The following is a 19579-nucleotide window of genomic DNA, read 5'->3' on the forward strand; positions in this document are numbered from 1 at the left end:
TGCTTGCTCGTAGTATGTCTTTTCTCATGCCTTTGACAGGTTTAGGCCGAATGCAGAAAGATATATTAATAAGAAAACTCCAATAGTAATGGGATGGTGCCTTTTTTAAATTTTGATGGTCTTTTAAATACTTTCACATTTGATTGATTCCCTCTTGGTTTTTTTTTTAACTGTTCACCTTAAGCACATTTATTTTTGTTTCATTAAAAGTATATCAACACCCTTGTTTGTTCTCATTTTTAGCACTCTTATTAAAGTTCAGAAGAAATTGTTGAATTTGTTGTTCATAATGTATAAAAATCTAATGTACACCATCTAATGTGGAAAATGACCTCACCCTTTGCTGTTTCTGTCTCTATTATTAAAGTATGTTTTGTGTCTAAGTGGATATCTTTGTTTCTTCCCTGGATAAATCATCAGATATTTGTTTGTTAACAGTTATAAATACTGATTTTAAAATAACCTATATTTTAAAATCTTAGTGTACTTTTAAGGAAATATATTAATTTATTACTATGGATAATATCCTAGAATCTTTTGTTGATAATAACGGGACATTATCATTAATGTTTACTCTTTGTATCAGACACTATAATATTCTTTTGGGGTACCCTAGGCAGTGAAAATGACTATATTATGGCATATTTCAATATAAAGTTATTAAAGTACTCTGTCTATTTAACACTGTTTCACAAATAAGAATCTTGAGTGATTGATGATTGCACTTTGACTAGGGAAGTGGTTTTTCTCTTCACCCCTTAAGAATCTTGGGAATGTAATTTTGAGTTATTCTTATCAATGGCAGAAAGTCATTATCTTTCATGTGTTGCAGTGGAAAATGGTTAAAATCCATAAAAAGTCTTGAGTAATCAAGTTGAATGTATTATTATAAATTCCTATCAAAAAGCTTTATTTGTAATGGATATTACAGATTATTACAGATTATTTTCAAATAATATTTAGAATTATTAGATTATTTTCAGATAATATTTAGAATATTTTTTATTATATGCTAATTTCTTTTTCTACATAATCTTCTTAAAGTACTGTTTTACTTAATTTGTTTTATCAATTTCCTTGCAGTGTTTGAACGTCACTCAGTTGTTAAAATACTATGGTCATGGTGCCAACTCTCCGATCTCACCTGATCTATTTACATACCTTTGCCCCGCTTTGTTATATCAGATTGACAGCAGACTTTGTATTGAGCATTTTGACAAACTTTTAGTTGAAGATTTAAATAAGGATAAAAATCTGGTTCCTGAAGATAAGGCAAATATAGGGGCATCAGGTAAGAAAGATTTAAGTTTTTTCTCCTCAAAATAGTCTCTGTACTTATTTTTTTTTTTAACATAGTTGAATTAGAAAGTAATTCCAAACTACTGCCTTCCTTTTGGTGACTTGCAGTGTGTTTCACTCAGGTTTAAATATGTGTGTTTGAAAAAGATTGGGGGAAGACAGGAGGCACAGTACAGTTTACTTATCTCTTCTGGCATCATAGAGGAATGTTTTGCTGTGGATAGAGAACTAGATTAAAAAGGAAATACAGGTTTGTGATAAATGGATCTTTCTTGATGGGCAAATGTAAATAATGGGGCCTGTAATTAAAGTTATTTGGTGTTATAATTACTTAACATTCAGCAGAGTTGAGGGCCTCTGGTAAAAAGCTAAGATTATTAAGTTTTTAAGAAAAACGGGAAGCCAGTGTGGTTCAACTCCAGGAGTATCTCAGAAGTGCCAGTGATTGGCACGTGAACTTCATCATAGGCACGTCTAGAGAGCTTCAACTAAGGTAAAATCAAAACTATTTTTAAACTTCTCTCTGGGCGCTTTTTTCCTCACATCCAGTTGGCTAGTTAGCTCCACCTTGATGTTCATAGGTACCTCCCACTTGATATTTTCACAACTTCTGCTCCACATTAAGTTGGTTCCTCTTGTTGACTCCCAAATGCCGTTATAGTTCATTCTTTGAGAAAATCTGAAAATCTTTGGTGCTTTTTCTCTTAGGTTTTTTGTTTTTGTTTCATTTTTTCCCTTGTATAATCAATTGTCAAGTCCAATTGAGTCTTCTCTTAAATATCTTCTAGCTCTATCCACTCTGTCGTAACTTTAGTTCGGGTCCTGCTTGTTTCTTTATTGAATTGTTGAAATAACTTGATAATCTTCCCTGCTTGTGTTCTCGTCCTCTTTGTAGGTCATCCTTAGCACCGAAGCTAGATTTATCTTTCTAAAATGCAAATAAGATTCTCTGACATAGAGTTTTTTCTTTTCAGTGATAGTTTAGATTTAGTTGTAACATATTTTTATTTTATTTATTAACAAATACAAATACTGAGGAGTAAATGAATGGAGTTCAGAACAGTGCCTGCAATAGTCCTATGAGGTGGAGAATGTTATCCTAATAACTTGCCCAAGGTCACAGAGCTGGTAAGTTGATAGTGCTAGGATTCAAACCTAGGAAGTTTAACCATTTTGCTATTCATGTGCTAAGTCTTTTACATGTGGTTTTTTTTTTTTTCCATTAAATTTTAACAATAATAAATAATTATATGAAGGAGCTATTATACCATTCTTGTTTTTACAGATAAGGAAGCGGAGGTATAGAAAAGTTTAGTAATTTGCCCACAGTTCCCAGGCCTAATAAATGATAGAGCCCACCAACCTTAAGGTTTGTTTGATAAATCCTCTGGGCAATTAATCACTATGCTATTATCTTCCACATTTAGTTAATTCTGGTATCACCTTTATGGTTTTTGCCATTTTTCTTTACACTATTTAATGTTTTTCATTAAATCTCTAATATTTTTCTTTATATCTTTTATATGGGAAGCAATAATATCTATGAGAACATGGCTTTGATGTGATGTTCTGGTTATGTTTTTTATCATATATTTTAGGAAACTGCATTATGCTATGTTGTTCTAAGTTCAGAGTCATTTATTTGGCCAGTCAGACTTTCCAGAATATGATCTCTGTCTGCCTACCTTTCCATCCTTATCCCCCACCGTTTCTTTCTTTCCTCTCAGATCTATCCATAACAAACTCCTGAAAATAGATTAAGCTGTTTTCCCCTCATTCCTCTCTGCCTTTTCACATTTTAAACCTCTCTACTTGACTGACTACTATGATTCCTCAAAGATTCAGCTCAAGAATTAGCCCCTCTGGGATAACTTACTGACCATCCTAGGCTTAATTAAGTCCCCTTCCTTGACATCCTCTGGATATCTCCATCATAGTACAGAGCTTGGGGGATCTTAATAATTGGATTAGTTATCTATTTTTGTTGAACTTTAGTTGCCTAAAGGAAGTGACGGAGTCTTTCAACCCCTAGTACTAAGATAAAGGGTATTTTGGACAAAAAGTAAGCGCTCATATATTTATTGAATGAATGAATTGCGTAATATTAGTCTATAAGCTTTCAGTTACAACCCAGGAAAGACACTTGTTGAAAACGAGTCTCTGAAGATCATTTTATGAATATATCAGTCAGCCTAGTATACTTTGATAATACAGTGGTCTCAGAAGGGGTGGGATTTTCATGAACTTCACCATATGCAAAATCATGATGAACACAATTCTAGTTGAAATGCCCCAAGATGTAATGGTGCTATTGCATAGTAAATAAAAGACTAAATTGATATGTATGAATATGGGCTAAAAATGGAATTGTGCAAGATAAAAGACTGAAAGGGCAGAATTTAAAAATTTTTAATAGTGGAGGAATAAAGTAGACATGTTTAAGAATATCACATTGCAGTATATAAGAATTGTATTTGGGTTAGAGAGATTCCTTAAAACTTGAAAGAGTACAAATAAAAGAAAGTGCTCTCGATACATAACAGAGTAAGTCTCCTAGGAACGTACCTATTCTTGGTTAATTTCTTTGTAATAGGAAAATAACTTTAGATAAATTAATCATAATAGCCCATATTTATTGGAACCTTACCATGTGCTGTTCTTTCTAAAATATCCTTTTATAAGGATGTTTAATTTAATTTGTTAAACCCATGAGGTAGACACTTTATTTACTTAAATTTGCTGAGGAAAGGAGGCTTTGAGAAGTTACCTAACTTGCTCAAGGTCACATAGCTGCCAGGTAGCAGAGCCATGATAATGACCTAGAGTATTCTCCAACTAAAGCCTGTAATTGTAACCACTATGCTCTTCTCTTATGCTAAGTTCTACTGCTTCCTGCAAAAAGATTCTTAAGTATGCTTTGCTAGAATGTAAGTGACAGGGAGATGAGGAGAGTATATTTAGTAATGTTGTGACAGATAATGCAGACACAGACAGGAAAGTGGTAGAGGTAAATATTGGTTATGTATAAATGACTATTGCCATAAGTATAGATTAGTCAAAAAAATATCTAAGAATAGTCGTCTAGGTAGACAAGCTGGGTTCAGTCTGGTAAGGTCAGTAAAGGCAAAGAAAGTGAGACCACACACTAGATTTGAATTCTCATCTTCAGAAAGATAAAGTATGTCCCCTTTCCTGGCTTTATGCTCACCAATCTTTGTAGATGAGTAAACACCTTGAGAGCTACAGTCTCTCCCAGGTGCTTATAAATTCTCACTGGGGCAGGAGAAATGGGGAAGCTGGGTCTGAGATTATTTAATTTAGTTAAAAATGAAATACATTTGTTCTTTACAGGGAAAAATGAAGATTGACAAGATTGTCACATCTAGAGTTTAAAAGCCTGTTTTATTTTAGAGTTTAAAAGCCTGTTTTATTTTTAAGGCTTCTAAGAAATTCTGGTTCTTTGTTTTCACATCAACTGTGGATTATGACTTAAAGTTAGCTATGTTGTAATATTGACATACGTAATGTATATATTTTAACGAAGCTGTTTACTGATGCTTGACTATAGTAATGTGGCAAATTGCAGTTGATTCAATCTGAAAAGCCTTAGAGGATATTGCACTTGTTTTGAAAACAAATGCATTACTAATAGTGAATATTGATTAGTTGTTTGCAGGTGCTTATTAGCATTGTCAGAAATGAAGCTTGAATTAATTATGTCCTGATAGATGTTAATAATTGTTAGAGAGATGCCCTGCTAGTAATTACTTTTAATGACTGTTGCACCATTAAGAAAGGTTAACTTGTTGTATATAAATCTCCCATAGTGACACAGCCACTACCTCATTAACTGTTCAAAGACGGCTGTAAACCAAATATGCTGTATACTGTGCATGGCAGAAATCGTTTGTTTCCCGAGATTGCCTCCTTTAGTCATAGAGTTGACCCTCGCTTAATTACCAAGGGAGTTTGTGAAGAGGCCGATAAGCATTTTCTGCCAATTAAAATGCTGAAACAGTGTAGAAAACTGCCATCTTGCACGTGCTTTGAACCACGTTAATTAGAAAGTTTCCACAGATGAGCGCTTCTTTTTAAAAGAATGGGTTTTCTCTCTCGGTAATGAGCAAGGGAGTTGGTGAATAACTAAGCTTGAAGACCTTTAACGTCATTAAGCGACCTAATTTGCAGACTAAGTGAAGCTTATTTCAGACATTAGCATTCTTTATTGCATATGGTATCTTGGGTGCAAATAAAGAAAACATTTCCTAGTTGTATTAATAGTTTGCATATTGTTAGTTTGGTATAAGTTTTATAAAAGATGCCTTTTATTGTTGTTTTTTTATTGCTGTTTTGGGGTTTTTTTGCTCTATACCAAACAAATTGTGATTGAAAAAAATCAGAACAATTTTATTACATGAATTGCTTTTTTCTACACCTAAGAATATGATCGAGTTTATGTAAGCTTAAATGTAAGTGTTATTAATTCTAAAAATAAGCATTTATTTATTTTTATTTTTTTTGTGTGAGGAAGATCAGCCCTGAGCTAACATCCGTGGTAATCCTCCTCTTTTTGCTGAGGAAGACCAGCTCTGAGCTAACATCTATTGCCAATCCTCCTCCATTTTTTTTTCACCAAAGCCCCAGTAGATATTTGTATGTCATAGTTGCACATCCTTCTAGTTGCTATATGTGGGATGCGGCCTCAGCATGGCCAGAGAAGCGATGCGTCGGTGCGCGCCTGGGATCTGAACCCTGGCCGCCGGTAGTGGAGCGCTCGCACTTATTAACCACTAAGCCACAGGGCCGGCCCTAAAAATAAGCATTTAAATAGCATAGGAAAGTATTTCGAGTGCCATAAACTCATATCGACTTTACTTCTCATAGGTCAAAAGGATTTAATTTTCCTTAACTAGGATTTACAAATTGTTAGGAGAATGACTGTTAGTTAAATTTTTAGTGCTAGGAAGCTAAAATTATTTTTAAAAATTAATAATAAATCAGTGTAAGAAAACATGTATCTGTAATAACATACGCTTATCTTATGGGAATAGTAGGGCTGTTGTGCTAATGAAACAATTGTGATGGAATAGTTGCAATCTATAGAAACTATCTGGAAATTTCTGATTTATCTGAAATGGGAACTCTAGCTCTTAGACCCTTATTTCTTGGTACTGGCAAAAATAAGTGATAATTTATGTTAGATGGGACAGAAATACTTTAAATTAATTAGCCTTACTCTTACATATATTTATAGGTGGCATTGAAATAAGTATAAGTAGATTCTGATAATTTCATGTCGTTACAAGTTTGCTTTGTAGTAATCTTTTGTTCCTCTCCTTCTATCCTAATTAGCTCAAATTTTGGAAGATTGCCATTTGGATTAATAATAAAGTTAGCATTCCTTCTTTCATGTTTAATTGTACTTATTTTTCTTATAGATCCTCTTTTATGTGAAGCCACCTCTATAGAGCTAAATACATAAGTGATAAATAAATCACTTGGCCAAGAATTCTCTGGAAATACTCTGATTTAGTGGAGAAAACTGGATTAAGAGAGAACTTGGGGTTTAGTTTTGCCATTTTAGCTAGCTATTTATTTTTTTTATGGTAAAATATACGCAATAGAAAATTTGCCATTTTAACCATTGAAGTGTACATATCAGTGGTATTTATTACATTCACAATGTTGTGCAATCATCACATTGTCTATTTGTAAAACTTTTTTTATCACCCGAAAGAGAAACTGTGTAACCGTGAAGCAATAATTCCTCATTTCCCCTTACCCCTGGCCCCTGGAACCTCTAGCCTTCCTCTTGTAGATAGTTGTTTAAGTAGAGTCAGACAGTATTTCTTTTTATTTATTTATTTATCTATTTATGTTATATATTTGTCTGGTTTATTTCACTCAGCATAATGTTTTCGGGGTTCATCTATGTTGTAGCATATGTCAGAACTTCATTCCTTTTTATTGTTAGTATGTTTGAGTGGATTCTGACCCCTAGCAACCCTGTGGACAGCAGACTGGAACCCTGCCCAGTCTTCTCGAGCCACCCTCTCACCTTCCTGTGCTGTATCAGACAATGCTCCCTGCTATTCACAGGGTTTTCGTGCCCAGTTTTTTCAGAATTGGGTGGTTAGGCCCTTCTTAGTCTATCTTAGTCTGGAAACTCCACTGAAACCTGTCCATTATGGTTGACCCTGCTGGTATTTGAAATACTGGTGACATAGCTTTTGGCATCACAGCCACCACAGTATGACAACCGACAGTCAGGCAGTGTGGTTCCCTAACCAGGAAAGGAACCTAGGCCTCGGTGGGGAGAGCACCAAATCTTAACCACTAGACCACCAGGGCTGGCTCTTTGTTCCTTTTTATGGTGAATAATATTCCATTGCATGTATATACCACATTTTGTTAATCTGTCCATCCATTAATGGACACTTGGATTGTTTTTGCCTTTTGGCTATTGTGAATAATGCCATAATGAACACAGGCATACAAGTGTCTGAGTCTCTGCTTTCAATATGTATGTATACATGTATACACACACACACACCTAGGAGTGGAATTCCTAGGTCATACAGTGATTGTATTTAGCTTTTTAGGAACTACCAAACCTTTTTTACAGTGGCTGCACTATTTTATGTTCCCACCAGCGATGTGCAAGGGTTCCAATTTCTCCACGTTTGCCAGCATGTTTTGGTGTTTTTTTTTTTTTTTTGGAGGAAGATTGGTCCTGAGCTAACATCTCTTGCCAATCTTCCTCCTTTTTTCTCCCCGAAGCCCCAGGAGTTAGTTGCATGTTATAGTTCTACATCCTTCTAGTTCTTCTATGTGGGATGCTGCCTCAGTGTGGCTTGTAGCGTGGTGAATAGGTCCGCGCCCAGGATCTGAACTGGCGAACCTTGGGCTGCCGAAGTGGAGTGCGTGAACGTAATCACTGTTCCACCAAGCCGGCCATGCCAAATGTTTTTCTTTTCTTTCCTTTTTTTTTTCGCCATCCTAGTAGGTGTGAAGTGGTATTATTTAACATTTAACATCTCTGTAACTCAATATGCAAATCTGTAAAGTAGAAGGACATTGGTCTACATCAGCCTTTTCTAAATTGTGTTCTGTAGGATACTGGCTCATTGAGATATGCTAATAGGTTCTGTGATCAAGTAAGTTAGAAAAATGCTGCATATTGTGTTCCCCTTGCACAGATTCACGTTGCTTTTTTTTTTTTTTTTTTTTAAAGATTTTATTTATATATTTTTCCCCCAAAGCCCCAGTAGATAGTTGTCTGTCATAGCTGCACATCCTTCTAGTTGCTGTATGTGGGACGCGGCCTCAGCATGGCCGGAGGAGCAGTGCATTGGTGCGTGCCCGGGATCCGAACCCGGGCCGCCGGCAGCGGAGCACACGCACCCAACTGCTAAGCCACGGGGCCGGCCCTCACGTTGCTTAATTAAACTGTTAGAGGCTCTGAGGGAACTTGTGTAACTCAGCCTTACCAAATCTTTTTGGTTGTTAAATTTTCTCCTCACTCCCCTTGGGATAATACCTGTCTCATGGAATTAGATGAAGACAGTTTGAGAAATGCTAGTGTAGATTGTTAAAGTCCTTTCTGGCTGTATAATATGATGATAGCTGGTATGTTGCCAGTTCAAATAGCTACTAGAAAGCAAGAAATTTAATAAATTTCTTTTTCAAGGGGCAGAATAATTGACATCTTTGAAAATATTTTTTATGATTTCCAACTCTGGCAATCAAGACAATGTATACACAGAGGAGTGATAAACTATATTATAATAGTCCCAATTGTGCTCTCTATGTTTTATATACAAAAAACATTAGTGGAAATTATAGGATCCTTTTTAGTCCTAGAATTTGTTTGTTTTTTTAAATCAATTAAAAAATCTTTTGAAGGTAGCAAGCATACAATACATATTTCCTCTAGTTGGTAAATGCGAAAATTCTTTTAAAGAGTTAAATAAGATGTTCAAAGTTATATATAAATTATTTAATTTTAATCTAAAAGCAAAGTCTTTTTCTGATTCTTGGCTTTTTGTTGCTGTTGCTCAGTAACCAATTTATTGACAGTCATTTTACTATATAACCAATAAACCAAAAACATTTGTATTATTTTTTTAAGATGTGTGTGAGTGTGTGTGTGTGTGTGTGTGTGTGTGTGTGTGTGCGCGCATGCGTATATGTATGCGTCAGCTCATTTTGGAGGAGCAACTGTCCAAGCTCAATATAATACCATTTCTTGAAACAACTTCAAGTGGTATCATTCACATTGTTTTCTAAGTAAATGTCACTCCCTCAAAGACAAAATGAGAGTGGTGCCGTTGAAGTTGGGCAATACTCTGACCCTGGATTGATTTATGTAAGGCTTTCTCCTTTATGGGATTATGATTTTTTTTGTATTTTCTGAGTTTTAGCTGTCCAAAATCACAAAGACACCCTTAGCCAGAAGTTAATATGATGAGAATTTTAGAAAGGAAATATTGATTAGAATAATGTTCATTTTCAGATAATAATTTTTATGATTAGGGAATAGAATCACATTTTTCTCAACTCTTAACTGATTAGATTTTTATACATATGCTCATAAGAATATATGTTGGTTTAATAAAGTCTTATTTTATAATCTAATCTCAAATTTTAAAATAGGCTTCTAATGCTAATATTTTATTAGCTTTTTAAATTATATTGTATAAGTTGTTAATCATCTCAAATGTCTACTGTATCAAATTAATGGTAGTCTCTCTATATTAAGATTTAGAAATTTAATTTGTATTGCAAGTATCTTAATAGGCAAATCCAGAAATGAATGAATGTACATTCCTCAGTGTAAAATATAATGTAACCCTAGAAAAAAGAATAAATCAGGTTAACAAGATTTACCCAACTAGATTTTGGCTATTATGATTTTAATTTAGCATCTTAACCTGGTTATATGAGTTTTCTTGGATATCGATTGGGACATAGGAATAAAATAAATACTTTTATTGGGTAATTTTGGTGACTAACTGCAGTGCATTTTTGGCCAAAATAATTCTGATTAATAAAAATTTCCAATAATTATGAAGAATTATCGAATTTGTTTATTCTGTATAGTGTATTTTGGGTCTTGTCTGTACTTTTGGCAACCCCCATTCGTATATATTTACGTTAGTGAGTATATACAGTTATTTTTTTCTACTACAGAATATCTTGGAATCTGAATTACTGGCTTTTCCAATTAGCTTCGTGCTATTTTTAAGTTAATTGAAGTTGCTTTTAGATTGTTTTGAGAGAAATTGCTTTTAGATTGGATTATTGCCAAACTAAGGAAAAATATATTTGGGAAGGGAGAGTTATATATTAATATATGAGACATTTTATTTTCAGGTTAATGTTTTTGTTACCAGCCTCAATTTGTCCCATTTAGTTATTATAAGTACTTTTTGTCTCTTTTTTTCCCACTAGTATGATTGGAACGTGAGAGCTGTGGTGGTTTTGACAAACCTTTGTTGGTTTACTTGGCCAGTAACTGTTGGCTCCCTGACTCCACGTACACCTATGGCCACCTTTCTCCAGCCTATTTCCTCAGGCTCTCCCACTGATTTTATTGTTCCTGCCTGTACATAGGGGGCAAACAGATAAAGTAACTTGGTCATCATTATTGAGTCAACCTTTAAACCTTATTTGACCTTATTTTTTTCTAATAAGATTTTTAACTTTAGTTCCCTGTGCCTTGTAGTCCCAACCATAGTTGGGGGACTCTCCCTCTTATCCTTTGTTTCCACCAGCCAGGATGTTGCCTTTGTACTTTCTCTGACCCTGGTTCCTCAGGAATTGACTTTCTTATCCTTCCTTGCCCCCAAATCCTTTTAAGGAGTGAAGCCATTGAATCCAAACTCTGGCTGCACGTTTCCATCTTTTGGCCCTTGAGGTTCCCCATTTTTGTATTGTAGTAATTATCTTTTATATATAGGATAAACCACAGAGCTTCCATTAGTAATAGATGACCTATTTTAATTCTGTGAGCCCATTTAGCTGATGAGAATTAGCTATAGTATGAATGTCCAATGGATAAACACAATTTTATTGATAATGTTCAGCATTTAGTGGGTCAATTAAAGTTTCATTTCCTTACCTATTCTTACTTATCTTTGTCTTTGAAAATTTTATCTTGATGAAGAAATGCATTTTTCCTTTGTTCTCTTATCACAAGACTTAACATAAAATCTTTCAGCAGATTTATTCTGTTAGATTGGACTAGAAAAATAGTATTTTAGATTAAAACCTTTACAAAATTATCATTCAGCAAAACTACCTATAGATAAATATTAAAATAAGCAGAATTGTTTTTAACATAACATGCCTATTTCATTTTAGGTCATTAATAGAAAGTAATGTCACATTTTAAATGAAAGTCCCCCACCCTCAGAGCCACTGGCATTTATTTCTGGTATCTTACCTGCTTTTGAATAGCCTGAATACACCTATGTTTCTCACAAGTCATATTGTGAAAATATTTCTCATGTGTTCTAATCCAGTTAAAATTATATAGTGAGATTAAAAACAAAAAAGAACTAAATTATACAGAAAGCCAAATTGGAGGAAAGGGAGTTTGGAACTGGGTGTGAGAGATGTTGTCAAAGGAAATAGGACTGAGTTATCCTTTGTAAAAATAAGAAGTGAAATACAATAAAACTACCAGTAATAAGGCTTTTTTTGTACCTCGTGTGAATATATTTCCATTTTGGGCTGATATATTAAGTTTCTTAAACTTTGTATTAGAAAGGTTTACAAACAGTACGGTGCATTAGATACTTGTCTTCCTTTAATGCTCACAGGAGAGTTGTATAATTATATTCTCTAAATAAACAGTTTTATTTCTGTGTCTCTGCCTTCAGAAATTGGTAAAATTTGGGGCCAGCCCCGTGGTGTAGCGGTCAAGTGCGTGCACTCCGCTGCTGGTGGCCCGGGTTTGGATCCCGGGTGCACACTGGCGCACCGCTTGTCAAGCCATGCTGTGGTGGCATCCCATATAAAGTGGAGGAAGATGGGCACGGATGTTAGCCCAGGGCCAGTCTTCCTCAGCAAAAAGAGGAGGATTAGCCTGGATGTTGGCTCAGGGCTGATCTTCCTCACAAAAAAAAAAAAAAAAGAAATTGGTAAAATTTTATTCAGTCCAGATGTTAAGTGTGAATCACAGCCTGAAGTCATTTGAAGTCCCTGTTTCTAATAAGGTGGGCCACTGAAGATACTATTTATAACTTGGTCTGAGTTTCTTCATTCTTTTCGTAAGTATTCAAGTTGGTTATATGGTTATTTGTTTTGTTTTTAAACATACAGTGCCAAAATATATAGCTTCTTAAAAAGCATAGTCTGAGTAAGAAGATAATCTGTCTTACATGACTCATTTATTTTATGTTTATTCTTCTTTAGAGCTTTTTTGATTTATAGTGTCATACTAATGTTGACTATTAATTTCTTTCCTACAGCATGGATCTGTGGAATCATTTCTATCACTGTCATTAGCCTGCTTTCCTTGCTAGGCGTGATCTTGGTTCCCATCATTAACCAAGGATGCTTCAAATTCCTTCTTACTTTCCTTGTTGCGCTAGCTGTAGGAACAATGAGTGGAGATGCCCTTCTTCATCTGCTGCCCCATGTAAGAAATCTTTTCAATCTGTAAAAAAATTAACAATAAAAATATGTAAGCTAAAAGAGTCCTTCATTAGCAAGCTGTAGTACCCTAATCTAGTATTTGTGTTGTTTTATTTCCTTATAGGCTAAAGTAGTTTTTCATTTGCACAGTTTTAGTAGCAGTATTTTTTAGATAAAGTGAATCATTAGGTTTAAAATGGCAGCAAAGGCTGGTAACATCAGTTTTACTTTCACCTGTCATAATGCATGCATATCAAATCACCATGATATATACTTTAAATATCTTATAATTTTTTATATGTCACTTATGCCTCAGTAAAGCTGGAATTTTTAAAAATTTGCTCTTAGCAGTTCTGAAAATGAATACTTAAAAATCAATGAGTGATGTATCTTTTTATCTGTATGTATATCAAGAAAGCCTCTAGAAGAAGTATATAAGTGGTCTTATAAAGATCGTGCATCTAGCCAGTGTGCCACAGGCATTTTTGTTTGATTAGAAACAGGCAGACATACTCGGTTAACTGTTTTGGGTGTTTAGCTCTTTCCACATGGGCCATTTATCTTTTCACCTGGGATACCATTTGTTTTCTTCCATTTGGGGACACTTCTAATGATCATAAGCCTACACTACTAGTACCTTGCTTATAAACCTTTTTAAGTCTCTCTGTTGCCATTTAAGAGTATTTGATCCAGTATTATTGTTTTTGCTTCAAATTCTGAAAACGAGACATTTTCTTTTCCAAATGTAGAATTATAGGTTTTAATATTTTTTTATATTCACACCATCTCCCCTTCTTCACTCTTGGTTGAGAATTCCAGATCTAGTATCTAGAACAATGTGTGGCATTGCCTTTTAAAAAAAAAAAATTGAATAAATGAATCATAAAACTATGAATATGAATTTTTTTGTTAAGTTGATTCATTATATGTTATTTTCCCCTTTCTCCTACCCTTGCTTGCCCTTTCTGTCAGCCATGAGGAGTAGCAACAGTCTGTTTCAGAACTGGGCCTGATAAGGACAGTTGAAGTGACAACAATGTTTAAGTGCTGTTTAACTTATGTTTTTCTTAAGTGTTAATTGAATAAAGTCACTACCTTTTTGAATGGTCTTCACTCCTTTGAGAGGTTTAGAAACTTATTCTCTTGACCACTAGCAAATGGGAAAAAATACAAATACATGTTACCAGAAAGGAAAATATTTAAGCCTAATTCTCTAACTTTTAAGTTCTCTAAGGTTAATATTGTGAAACTTGTACATTTCACAATTAAAAAATAGCTTTATTTCTGTACATACATTTATTTTTTGCAAAGCTTTAAAATGTAGAAAATTAAACACATTTAAGTATACACTTTGACTAATGTTCCACAGTAAGTGCAGAGGTAGCATCTCATACTTCTTTGAAATAATTTATAAGAGAAAAATATTATAAAAATATAATCAGTTTAAGAAAAAATCAGATTACGGGGAGTCACAAGTGGTGACCTGCTGGTGAAGTAGTTTGTTTTATTTTTACTAAATATTAGGCATTTATCTGGATCATGTTCACTTCAGTTTACAAAGGACCTATCACTCCCTGTTTTCTTACTGCTGGCTTGATTCTCTCGCTATAGTATATATCTTAACCCATATAGGTATTTGAATTTGTGGTCTTGTTTTAGAGTTACCCTGAAATGCAGTACTTTCCAGGCCACTGATTGTAGCAAAATTACATGGAAGACTACATATATTTAAGTGAAATAATATTTAGGGGAGCACTTTAAAAACTGAAAGGTATTTTTTCTGTGTCCTCTAGGAGATTATAATCTCAAAATTTAAAATAGCATTTTAATTACTTGTTTAGAAGTTTTTCTTTTTATTATTAATAGTCTCAGGGTGGACATGATCACAGTCATCAGCATGCACATGGGCATGGACATTCTCATGGACATGAATCTAAGAAGTTTTTGGAGGAATATGATGCTGTATTGAAAGGACTTGTTGCTCTAGGAGGCATTTACTTGTTATTTATCATTGAACACTGCATTAGAATGTTTAAGCACTACAAACAGCAAAGAGTAAGTATCTTTTCATTGTTTATTTCATTTTCTGAGATGTAAAACTCAAAGCAGAAACCATCGTTTTCTGGCCATGTGCTTTTCTTAATTATGGTGTTGGTATGTATTACATCTCTATCTTTTAACAGATTATCTTTGGAGGGAAAACCAACTTCGATCTTTGCCTTTTTTTGGTCATTACATTTATTATGGCATTTATAATCCAGATATATCAGTTTCATTTAATTTGTGTTGCATCTTATCTAATTGACTTAAATAGGATAGAAAAAGCTATTGGCCAATTTGAGCTTATTATAAAAATGAAAAAATGTATAAATAGAAGCAAGTCTCATCAGTCTTCTTAGGTAATACTTTCAAGTATAAGTGGCTTTCATTGTCCTATTTTTTAATGAAAACGTTTTAACACAACACATTTCTTTATCAGAAATGCCTTGCCAATGGTAGAAGTTCTAGAGGTAAGAAGAATTTAGATTCAGGGGGCTTTGTAGGAAGAAAATACAATGAAACGAAGGAAATGGTGATTCATCTCAAGAATAACGAACCACTCGGGGATGATGCTTGGACTATTGATTAAACTGCTTGTCATGAACATTTGTATTTCAAGTCACATTTGTGAGAATAAGACAAATATCTAAAAGAATCTTTCCCCCAAGAAACTAAGTTCAGGGCCACTGCCATTCACTGTGATTGACACCCTCCCCTGTTCACACTGGTTCATGTTGGCTCTAAAGCTCTATCTTGAATACATCTCACTAACGTGTTTGTGATACTAACGCTGATAATCTTCAGCATATTCTCTCTGAGTAAGTAAATCTAAAGATTTTTAGAAAGCTTTCCATAAAAAAGAGTTAGAAAATTCTCACATTGTGTTAGCTAACTGCAAATATTCAAAGAAGAAAGAATCTTTTATTTTTCCTCAAGAACACTGGGAGTCATGATCATAACATATACAGTCCACTCTGATGCTACAACTTTTATGCTATCTTTGTGTATATATTTTGTTTATATATGTATGTGTTTTGTATATATCCTCTTGAGACAAAATAAGGTTTAGAACAGAGCTCTGAACTGGAATTCAGGGGGAGTGATTCTAGTTTTTGCACAGCCACAAACTATCTGTGAGGCTATGACTCATTCCCCATGATTTCCATGCTATCTAAATCTGTGGGAAATAAATCCTACTTCTCATTTGTATTTTCATATCATATTCCAAATAGTGTATTTAATTTTAATTGCCATATTTTAGTAGGACATCATCATATTTAATTGCCTCCAAAGAAGGGGTATCAAGATGGTATGGCTAGTGAATTATTCTCTGAGGAATGCTAAAAGGACCTGGGAAGGATCAACTTAGAGAAAAGAGAAAGAGATCTAACAGCATTTGGTTTTTGAAGGGTCATGTGGAAGGTCTTGTGGATGGGTGAAGAGTAGAATATAGTGGGAGGGATGCCAAAGTAAAAGTGGCTGGAGAGAAATGAGTTGGTGAAGGAGATTACTGCAGAGTAACTTACAAGAGGTGGTGGGGGTTTGAGCTGGAGTCATGGTGTACAGAATGGGGAAGAGACGTGATGAAGAGAATTATTTAAATGAGAAAGTCAATAAGAAGACTTCAGAGTTGATTACATGAAAGAAATACAAGAATTTAGAGTACATCTCTGGGAGTGCCTAATTTAGAACACAATTACATATTGCAAAGTTTATAAAGAAGTTTTGGAATTCCTGTGAAGCCCTAATTTTCTTCAATTGTGTGCACTTGCTAACATTGAAGCAGCAAATATTAAGGGTTTTTTTTTTTTTTTTTTGGTGAGGAAGATCAGCTCTGAGCTAACATCCATGCCAATCTTCCTCTTTTTGCTGAGGAAGACTGGCCCTGGGCTAACATCCATGCCCATCTTCCTCTACTTCATATGGGACGCCGCCACAGCATGGCCTGACAAGCAGTGCATCGGTGCGCGCCTGGGATGCGAACCTGGGCCACCAGCAGCAGAGCAGGCGCGCTTAACTGCTATGCCACGGGGCCGGCCCCTAAGTATTTAATATGTGCAAAATATTAGGGACTGTATAATTTACAGATAAGTATAAAATGTAGTCCTTCAAGAGATAATGCAAAATAAACAAGTTTTCTGTTTTTTATAATTTAATCTTAATCTCATTTTAAACCTAAATTTACTGGCAAAATTAAACCCATTTATTTTTGTAAAGTAAGCTAATGTAGGAGAATAGAGTCCCCAAAACATGGCAGCTTTTTTGTAAATTTGAAATTGTGGGAAGTAACAAACTGAAAGGAACCCCTTTGGCAGAGGAGTACTCTAAATCTAATAGTAAGGAATTCTTCAGATGTATCAAAGAAAGGAATCTTGGCAGATACATTAGTGTATCTCCTCTACGACAGATAGGACAATAAGTAACCTAAGATGAAAAAGTATAATGCATTTTTTGAAAAAAGGGAATTAGTGATAATTGAATATAACAGACATTTGACTGTCTGCATAGAAGAATCAACTATTGGAAGGAAGCTTTCAGAACATAAGTTAAATAATACACCAGATGCTGACTGGCTTCAGCAAGCTGGGGCTTTGAGGGTAAGATTTAGCAAGTTCTTAGGAAAGTGGACAATCAGAACCAAAGCAACTAAACAAAATCCCAGCTGGTGTTCGCATTTTCTTCTTTACTTTGTATATCTGTCTCATTGACTTTTTTCCTTCTTCTTTAACTCATGACTGCTGTTTCTTTTCTTCTTTTTAGGATGTCTCCATATTACTTTCTTTTGAACATTTTCTATTTCCCTAGTTTGCGTTATCTATTGCTATTCATATTCAAGCAGAACAACCCAAAACTTAATGGCTTACAACAACAATTAATTCTCTCTCTTAATTCTGTCAGTAATTTAGGCGGGATTCAGCTGGGCGGTTCTTTTGCTCCACTTGGCATCAGCTAGAGTCACTCACTCTCCTACATTCACACCCAGCTGGCATGAGATGGCCTGGGCAGGGCAGGGCTGGAAGGTCCAAGAATGCTTCACTCTACGCCTGCATCTTGGTAATCCTCCACACAGCCTCTCCTCCGAGTCTAGACTGAGCTTCTTCATAGCATAGTAGCTAGCTTTCCTGAGGAAAAGCAGAAGGTGCCAGGCCTCTTTCAGTTTAGTTCCAGAATTGGTACAGCATCACTTCTCTTGCATTCTGTTGGTCAAAGCAAGTCAGAAGGCCCCCAAAATTCAGGGGCAGGGGATAGACTCCACCTCCTTAAGGGTGGAGAAGAAGGCTCAGACAGGGAGGGAAGAAATGGAAGGTGGCCGGCCATCTTTGGAGACTCGACTGCGCACTCAACTGCCAGGGCAAGCTGATTTACGCAGCAGTTAGAGGACTTAGACATCCGAAACGTAGTTCACAGCCGATAGCTAGAAGATGCTCTGCCCGTCAGTAACCCTCTTCCAGAGAATGCTGACTTTTACTTGCACACTGTTCTAACATACTTGATTATTTGATCTCTTAAATTAACATAGATTAGAAGTAGAAATTTTAAGTTAGAAGAGTTGTTAGTGGTAGTTACGCTGATAAGAGAAGAAAGCAGAACTATTAAGAGGTAAGATAAAAAAATTCAAACTTAAACAATGAAATACACAATAATTAGAATTTATTAGTAATTGAGGACAGATTAGATGAGAAAGAAAACTTGTCTTTATTTGCAAAGCTGTTAAGAGTCAGTTACTGACAGGTCATTTTCATACATCACTTCATTTAATCCTCATAAGAATTTACCATTTTCATTTTACAGATGAGTATTCTTATGTTCAATAAATTTAACAAACTTGTGCAAGTCTCATATTAAACTGCACATTTGGGATTTTAACTCAAGTTTGACTCTATCCATTATGTCTGATGTAGGGAAATGTGAGATTGCATTAAACACAGAATGAAACTCAAAGGAATAAGCTTTAGTTTTTTGCAACTTCCTATCTCCACACACTATTAAATGAGAGATATTACATATATTTCACACATTTCATTTGGGTTGCGTATAATAATAAAGTATAGTGTATTCTTTGAAGTAGATGAATTGAACTTTTTAGTTGAGTATTCAAAAAAAACAACATACAAATTTCATTGGATTTTTCATCTGGTTAGACCCCTTGGTTAACTTACAAACATTTTTTCCTCATTCCTTTTCTAAATAACTTATATATAAAGTTACTACCAGTTATCCCCATAGATGTTAACAAGTGAATATTGTTGCTAATTGTGGCTGCAAATTTGATACTGATACCAGATATTTTTTTCAGGGAAAACAGAAGTGGTTTAAGAAGCAGAACACAGAAGAATCGGCTATTGGAAGGAAGCTTTCAGATCATAAGTTAAATAATACACCAGATGCTGACTGGCTCCAGCTCAAGCCTCTTGCCGGTAGACAACAGTTCTGACTAGAGAGAAACTTTTAAAACAAAAAAATTGTAATATTGCCTGTGTTGTTTGAAATTTCTTGTCTTTGTGGCTTCCCTAATATTAGTTTCTAACTTGTATTTCCTTAAATGTGAGTGCATCTTAATTGTGATTTTATTTGTTAGTGTTTTTATTAATTTCAG

At 34.7% G+C, this 19579-nt stretch overlaps 1 protein-coding gene across 6 annotated transcripts in view; it reads left to right on the top strand.

Annotated features, from left to right (window-relative positions):
• Window positions 1-19579, top strand: part of SLC39A10 (solute carrier family 39 member 10) — a 118090-nt gene that overhangs the window by 81625 nt on the left and 16886 nt on the right. For all 6 annotated transcript variants that reach the window (XM_087435514.1, XM_087435517.1, XM_087435515.1 and 3 more), the window contains 4 exons: window positions 1084-1291; window positions 12777-12946; window positions 14809-14997; window positions 19280-19400. In XM_087435514.1, coding sequence (XP_087291640.1) covers window positions 1084-1291; window positions 12777-12946; window positions 14809-14997; window positions 19280-19400 — 688 coding nt within the window. The remainder of the gene's footprint in view (window positions 1-1083; window positions 1292-12776; window positions 12947-14808; window positions 14998-19279; window positions 19401-19579) is intronic.

Source organism: Ceratotherium simum, chromosome 9 (assembly GCF_057802395.1).
Source record: "Ceratotherium simum simum isolate JZ-2026a chromosome 9, ASM5780239v1, whole genome shotgun sequence".
NCBI lineage: Eukaryota > Metazoa > Chordata > Mammalia > Perissodactyla > Rhinocerotidae > Ceratotherium > Ceratotherium simum.